This window comes from Haemaphysalis longicornis, unplaced genomic scaffold, assembly GCF_048455015.1.
Source record: "Haemaphysalis longicornis isolate Haplotype H1 unplaced genomic scaffold, Haemaphysalis longicornis Haplotype H1 scaffold_2, whole genome shotgun sequence".
Lineage (NCBI taxonomy): Eukaryota > Metazoa > Arthropoda > Arachnida > Ixodida > Ixodidae > Haemaphysalis > Haemaphysalis longicornis.
In genome coordinates, this window is record NW_027526295.1 from 291,666,512 (window position 1) to 291,674,869 (window position 8,358).

Sequence of the window (8,358 nt, forward strand, 5' to 3'; positions counted from 1 at the left end):
AAAAAAACAAAATTTTATTTAGCGTAAAACGAAGACGGGGTATGACTATGTCGGTGAGCTTCATGGAATCTCGGTGCTTGCTTTGAGGCTCTCACTGACAGCCTCCTGAATCAAGTCCACCAGGCCGTCTTACCCTTCCGCCTTCCTCTCGGTCGCCAGGCACACTACAATGCAGTGTTTTCGAACTTGGATGTGTAGCGGTTGTAGCAGTTCAGCCGCGGCAGCCGAGGGAGCTCGCGCCGCTGGAGCAGTGCACCGCGTGTCTGCAGATCCTGTCCCGAGCCGCGAGCCATGAGGCCCGAGTCACGCGGCCGGCAGTTGAAATCCATACACGGAGCTAACAGAACGGCGCTCGCACCCGGCCACGCCGGATCACCCCCGGGGCGGGCCATGGCTCGCCCGTCTCCGCCGCAGTTCGCCTTCTGCTGATCGCTGGGCACTGCTTAATAAATGAAGGCGGGATGGCTTCTGACGTCCCCTTCAGGGTATTCCTGTGAGATGGGCTATTAACTGTCAAGGACATTTCGTGCTTTGAACGAGGAAGAAGGGGGGTCGTGTTTCCCTCCTCTCCGGCAGGTGAAGTCTAGCTGGTGTGCGTAGCAGGTCAGCCTGCGCTTGTCTCAATGGGGCGTGTTGTCTTTTTATCTGGGGCTGAGATGTCGGCAACTTCTGTGTGACTTCTCTATAGGGGCCTACTGATGGTGTACCGCAATTGTACTTACGAAAGGGATGTCCAACAAGAACAGGGCACTCAAACTGCGCATAGGCCCTCCATCTGCAGAATAAGGTTTGCATTCTTATACACCAATTTCAACAGCCTGCTTAATTCCCAATGCCATCAAGGCATCGTAACGCTTCCCTATCAGCAAGTGAAATCAGGTCGTCGAAGAAATCGGGAAGACAGTGAACATGGACAAAATAATCTCGATGCCCAAACACAACCAACTTCCAACACTCGGAAAGGAAGGTGCCGTCTTACGGCAATCGCCGATCTTGGGAACCCGAACGTAAGCTGATGAAGGAAATAATAAAGATAAGATGGTTGGATAGGCAGTACCTCGTTGCCCGCAAGCTGCGCCAATAAGCGCGTATTGTTATCCATAGAAACATTTATAATGACCTGTTGATTTTATTAATCAAAATCTCCAGCATGGGGTGGTAAAACGGCGGGTAATGAAAGAGACCGCGGATTTTGGACTAAGCTCGCCTTAGGAGCGCGCGATTGCTACGCGTGTAGACAGAAAAAAGCACTGAGTGAGGAGGAAAGCTGCCCTCTGTTCGTGTGCCACATGTCTACCACTTAAGAGCGTACAGCTTTCTTCAGACTGTGGAAAATACCGAACAATCAAACAAGAGCTAAGAAAAAAAAATGTTCCCAATAGTTCGAGTTATTTCGGCAGTAGGAGCATTTGATGTTTGACTCGCTGCTTCTATTTGAAGCACCTGTAAAAAACGGAAACGCCTAATTTTCACGTCTATGCTACAGGTATCTAAACTCGGTATAAAGAGCTCTAGCTTGAGGCACAAGAAACAACAATAAAAGCAGACTTTCTGTAGCACTTTTGAAGAACTAAGAGAGAAAAAACAATTCTAAAGAAAAAAGAACTGCGACACAGCAAGGCTGTCCTGGCACCAGAGAAAATTTAATGAGAGAATACAAAAAAACTCGGCACACCTCACCTGTGGCTCTCACAAGAAACTTGCCAGCCCTCCTGGTGCCCCTAATTAGCGCTTAAACCATTTTATGCTGAGGCACAGAGAACGGACTTATGGCACTAATAGTGCATCCCATTATGGCAGTAAGTGAGGCGAAATTCTCAAAAACAAAACAAAAGAACAACTAATAACCAAATGTAAAACTCCGCATACACTTTTTATGTAAGAAGTGTTCACAGAAGAAAGATTCGTGAAGTTGTTAAGCCGGCACAACAGCTGACGGCGAGCGCTGGTCCGCCTCCCACCTGCCCGCTTTTGGAAACTCATTTCTTCGTCCCGTCATAGTGCATGCATTTAAGCGGCCGCTGTTGTTCCCTGGGCCGCTAATTGGGGTGAATAATGATCACAGGTGGGTTCGAAAAAAAGACCAATATACGGTGTGGGAGCGCGTTGAGTACAGAGTGGCGCCCCGCTAGATTTTAGATCAGGAGCTAATCACGGTTCTACACCGAAGTTTTTTACCCGGTTTCTGCGTATTTTACGACTTCCCTTATTTGTTCATCACGGTGCGTTCCGCCGTCGGTTTTCCCGAGCGTCTTCAAGGCTATTTAATTTAAGATAAATCAACTTGGCCCGAAGAGCCTTGGGCTGCACGTCCCAGATAACGCATCTGATAACTCAACATCAGGCGCTTCTGTTCAGGTGGACTCTCACAAACATTTTTAATCCCTGTCGCGTTCACACCACGAAACCCGCAATGGATTCTCTACAAAAGGAGCTGGTTCTGCGGTTTATCGCATGAGGTTTTACACAGAGGACTACGAAGTTTTTTTTGCGTCCTGAATACTCTGCACATGAATACTCTGTTACATTACCGGCTGAATTTTCGCCTCAAATCCACAAAGTAATTTATAATATCTTCCTAAAAAACAATTTCCCAAATATAAAGACCACAGCTCGAATTCATATCATTTTGTTCAGATATCGTTGGATGAGGGAACAGCAATTCCCCCCAATTTGCGCTCCACGAATTGTACAATTCCGTGCCACCTGCAGCTAGAAAAAAGGCCTGGAAAAACAAACGCTAAAAAGTTACGTTTTTACCAAAGAATCAAAACATCTCCACTCTCACGAAAGATCGTGCCTGCGTAAGCACCAGGCGTCGAAATACTGCGGTTTCTCCAGATTTCCATAACTGCCAAGATAGTTGCTTTTCTGGGTATTAGAGTTCGTTTTGTTGCTAAAAATCAGAATGCGAACGTTTGTATCTACCCTGAAAAGGAAACCGAAACAAAGCAACTTTTTTCGTTTTTTTTTTATTATTCCGGTTTCGCAAAAAAAGAGGCGTGTCACAAACCAAAAAGTGAATCAGCGGTCAATTACACTAATGGGTACAATCCAGCGACAAATTTACATATTTCGCCCCCGTGACATAATACATTGAATTATTACGCATCTTACATACTCGCCTCAAAACTGCAAACCTGTCATTTGACGAACCCGTAGACACAGCCTAAAGGACCGTTTGATCGCCTGTCACCCTGCCCCCCGCAGCGGGGCTTGCGCGGCTGCCACCGATGCATGTGCCTCACCGGAAGGTCAGCCGTTCCAGTTCAATGAAAATACCATTCCCAATCCCAATGCTCCAGAAGATTTAAGCCTGTATGAAGGCATCTCTCTAGAGAGAGAGAGAGAAAGACTTTATTTATGGCCAGCAGGGAGTGGGAGGTCGGGATGCGCAGAGCTTCCACATCCCACCCACGTTCACGACGTCTTCGGGACTAGGCCCCGCCGGCGTCGGCGTCCGTCAACTATCTGCCTCATAATGATGCCTGCTTTACTCAAGCAAGAAATAAATTTTGTATGTGCGTACGCCAAAGCCTCTATCACCCCCCCAAACATACGCGCACGCACGCACGCACACGTACACACACGCACACGCACGCACACGCGCACACGCGCGCACGCACACGCACGCGCGCACGCACACACACACACGCGCGCGCGCGCGCGCACGCGCACACGCACACGCACGCAGCCTCCCTTCGCAACTTTTTAGCTCGATGTACCTTCCATTGTGGCCAAAACCAGAGCGGACTTTGGACCTGTTTTCAACCATACACGTTTTTTGCGCCAGCGATTAGGCCTCCAGGCTGTAGCAGTCGGGTGATTATCTGAATGAATGACACCTCATTGAAAAAAATTGGCCGCGTATCTGCTCCTTTCGTTGCAAATGCGGTAAAAAGACGATAGTCTTTATCGGCTTTTGCGAAGTAAATGCCTCCCTTCGCTTTACCGCTCACCTCTCATGTTGTTCCTCTTGCGTCGCGCTCCTCCCAAGGTAAAGACGCCAAAGGTTTGCTTAAATCATTTTAAATTTTCCGCGTTCCACTGCTCCAAACCGGTTGTCTCGATGCGAACGCTGCCGTACGGCGAAGACGCGCGTTAGTCAAGGCGCCCTACTTCAACCTTTATAGAACCGCGTTTCCCTACTCCACGTGCGTTGCAAGAAGAACGTGGAACCTATCTAGTGGAACCTTTCGTAACTCTTGCCACTTGATTTCTTCAAATGCCGCCAGAAGCTATATGGCGCGGGCGACAGCAGGCGACGGTGGAGTAATATTTTTTTCTTCAGTTGATGAAGTATTTAATCTCGCCAAAATCAAACGTGCGATTTTTTATAAAGGAACGCTGCAAATATCACTTCTGTATTAATTTGTCGTTTTATAAATGCGTAAGGTCTTGTTGTTCTTCAACAATATTGACAAGTATGAACATTACACCGGACTTAGACGGGCACATGTAGCTGTGAGTATATAAGACTATTGCGCAGGCATTGTTTTACTTTGGCCGGGCGGCACTTCCGGTCACCGTAGCGTTCGGACGCGGAATCATGAGCTCCGAAGGAGCGGCGATAACGGCCCAGTCTGGCCGCGGTAACAGGATTTCTGCCAACGACTCCCAGGATTATCAAGTGCTTTTGCCCCAGTTGCCCACCGGTCAGTCTGTTTTGAATACTGTGTTTCTGCATGCCGACATGCGTGCACGCCCGTATCGTGTCGAGGACTTTCGAGACGCTTTGACGCGTCTCTCTTTGCTCGCCGACGTGGTGGCATTGGGGGCGTATCAAATGAGTCACGTTTGGGCCGTGACTTTTAAGTCAGCGGAAGGCGTCAAAAAAATGCTAGCCCAGAGTGACGTAAAAGTGAAGGACCGCCGGTGCATTGTGATAGACCCTTCAAACCAGGAAGTTCGGCTGAAGCTTCACTGGCTTCTTTACAATGTGCCGGATGAAGATGTTTGCGCTGCGTTCGCTCCCTACGGACGCGTCGTCGAAGTGCGCAAGGAGCGTTGGCGTGTCGACGGCATACGGGATAAGGGCTCAACTCTGCGGTCGGTAGCTCTTAAGTTGAAACCGGGAGTGACCATGGACGACCTGCCGCATGAACTCGCAGTTGGGGGGGATAAGGCTCTCGTCGTTGTCGCCGGCAGGGCCCCCCATTGTTTGCGCTGCAACACCAAGGGCCATATTCGGCGCGACTGCAAAGTGCCGCGCTGTTCCTCCTGCCGCCGCTACGGGCATGAGGCAAGTGCGTGCGTCAAGACGTATGCCAGCGTCACCGGGCCAACGAGGGAGGAAGACCTTCGCGAAAACCTCATGGACGAGGCGGACGCGGAGGAGACTGCAGCCGGAACCACCGGTGAGGCGGCAACGGAGCAGGACCCGGCGGGAAGGGTTGAGGCCGAGGCTGGTCGGAGCGCTCCTGAAAAGGAGCAGCCTGGTGAGCTGAAGACGCTTCCCGCCAACTCCTCGTCGAGCAAGGACATTGGCACCAAGGTGGTGCGTCAGGAGACACCGCCGGCTTCCGCAGTGGACGACGAACTCATGGAACTCGGTGGTGACGATGCTAGCGTTGCCGCCGGAAAGCGTCACCGTGAGAACAACGTCACCGGCCAGGGCACCGATGAGTCCAGCAGCGGTGAACCGCCAGCGAAGGCGGTTTTGGGGCGACGTGTGGGCTACAAGTCCAAACCAAGCGTTCCCCCAGACCGGCCGACGCCGCCTGGAAAGCCCACGTAGGACTGGACTGGTACTCCGAAACGTTACTCTGCATGCCATTCTACTGGGTTGGTGTGCACTACAGTATCGAGGCAGGGGGGGGTGTGTTGAGTTCGGGGATTAGTGGTTACATAGCTTAAGGCGTCCTTTCATCTTTCATTAGTGTTCAGTTCACCCCATAATTTGCGTTGTGCCACCTTGAATGTACGCGGATTGTCTGAGCGTAAGCGTCAGAACCAGTTGTACAGGCTTATCAACGAGAAAGATTTAGACGTGTTAGCCTTACAAGAAACGAAAGTGGAGAGCGAGCAGAGCACAGAAAGAATGGTGAATGTGTTCAGTTCACAATATCACGTCTGTGTAAGCCACGCGGTGGGCTTATCGGCAGGATGCGCACTTTTATTTCGTCAGAGTTGCGGCGTTGTTATCCAAAATGTAACGTCCAGTGTGTCTGGCCGGTTTGTTGTATGCGATTTTTTGTTATCGTCGCGAGAGTGGCGAATTATATGTGTGTATGCGCCGACTAAAGCGGATGAAAGGAAAGTCTTCTTTGAAGACTTAAGGCCGTGGTTTGGTACAGAGCGGTCTATTGTATTTCTAGGGGATTTTAACTGTGTGTGCTCTGCTCGAGATAAATCCAGTTGTACACCGTTTCGTGATGGTAGCACAATTGCACTGAGCGAAATCGCAGCAGATTTCTGTTTAGAGGATGTGGGGGATGCCTTAGATGGCACAGGAGCGGTACATTTTACTCATTTTCAAGGTGTGAGTCATGCGCGTTTAGATAGAGTCTATGTATCCCTTGACCTTGTACCAGAGTGCGCAGAGTATAATGTTACGCCTGTGTCTTTTAGTGACCACTGCCTGGTCTCTCTCTTGATTGGTAAGCGAAGAGAAAATGGGAACAAGTTTAACTGGAGCCTGTGGAAAATGAATCGCCAATTATTGAAGGATGAAAAATTTGTACTAGAGGTCACTGAAAAGATTAGAACATTAATGGAACAGAAAAATTCTAACTGTGCCGCTAAGTGGGAGAGATTCAAAGAAGAAATTAAGCTGAAAGCCTTGGAACGGTCAAGTGCCTTACACCATGATAAAACGAAAAAAGAAGCCCTGCTCAGACGCAACCTAGAAACACTTTTAGCACTAGAGAGCCAGTCACCGGGACTGTGTAAGGATGATATTAAAACCGTGAAACAACAGTTGGAGTCTATCGAAGAAGTAAGGTACCATGGGGCAATAGTCCGAGCCAGAGCGGAGAAGTTTTTGCTGGGTGAAGCACCAACCAAGCGAGCTCTTTCCTCTGAAAAACGTTACGCCACCAGAAACACAATCAGTGAAATAGAGTTCAACGGGCATGTATCAAGTGACCAGAGAATAATATCGAACGTCTTTTGTGAGTATTACGATAGTTTGTTTGCATATCAACCGGTAAACTTAGACCGGTTTAGGGAAGATTTTATGCGTTTCTTGCCGGTCATTGACGACGAGGTTAAAGATAGTCTGGAAGTTTCAATTACACTTGATGAAGTTAAGAAAGCAATTGACGATTTAAATCCGGGCAAGTCTCCGGGACCAGACGGGTTGTGCGCGGCGTTTTACAAAGCGTTTCGTGATGATCTCAGTATAATATTGTGTGAACTCTATATGGAAGCATATGAGCGGGATAGATTGCCACCATCTTTCTCAAGTTCGCACACTGTGCTCATACCTAAAACAGATGACAGGGATGAACTAAAGAAGGTCACAGCGTATAGGCCAATCACGTTAACTAACGTCGATTATAAAATATTAATGAAAATTCTAGCAGGGAGGTTACAGTTGGTGATAACAGATATAGTGGGGGAGCACCAAACATGTGGTATAAAAGGAAGATCTATAACAAGTAATATACACGCAGCGAGAAGCATCCTAGAATGTTGTGACAGTATGGACTTAATTGTAGCCATGCTCCAAATAGACCTCGAAAAGGCCTTTGATAAAGTCTCTCATGAAATGCTTTTTAGCATCTTGGAACAAGTAAACTTGGGAAGAATAATAGCGGGGGGGTGTACAAATGGCTTATAAAGGGTGTTCGACAAGTTTGGTTATTAACAAGTCGGTGTGTCGTCCAATCAAGGTCACACGTTCGGTTCGCCAAGGGTGCCCGCTTTCGCCTTTACTTTTTTGTTTATACATTGAGGCCCTCTGCGCAAGCCTAAATAACAACAACAGTATTCATGGCTTTCGGTTGCAGGCATGTGAGGTCCGTGTACTTGCCTATGCGGACGACATTGCTTTTTTGTGCCGTGATAGAGAAAGTATCCGTAGCGCCATTAAAATACTTAATTCCTTTTGTGAATATACTGGAAGTTCCGTAAATTGGAAAAAGTGTCTGGGGTTCTGGCACGGGTGCTGGGACTGGACACCCAGTGTGTTTGAAGATGTCAGCTGGCAAGTTACGCCTGCGAAGTGTCTAGGTGTCCCGCTGGAAAATTACCGCGACAGCGAGCCGTACTGGCGAAGCCAGACAGCGGCGTTGCGAGAGAAAGCGGAAAAGTGGGAGGGAAAGGGTAAAACGTTGTCTGTGTTTGCACGGGCGACGGTGTGTAATGTGTTTCTGTTCGCTAAACTGTGGTACGTTTTGCAAGTTATTCATTGTT

General features: G+C 48.7%; 1 protein-coding gene across 1 annotated transcript; it reads left to right on the forward strand.

The window, feature by feature from the left end:
* The first annotated feature begins 4,520 nt into the window (after positions 1-4,520).
* On the forward strand, positions 4,521-8,113 carry LOC144167824 (uncharacterized). Its single transcript, XM_077696986.1, has one exon. It carries the CDS (start codon positions 4,550-4,552, stop codon positions 5,735-5,737), a length of 1,188 nt encoding a protein of 395 aa, XP_077553112.1. The 5' UTR covers positions 4,521-4,549; the 3' UTR covers positions 5,738-8,113.
* Positions 8,114-8,358: the final 245 nt, after the last annotated feature.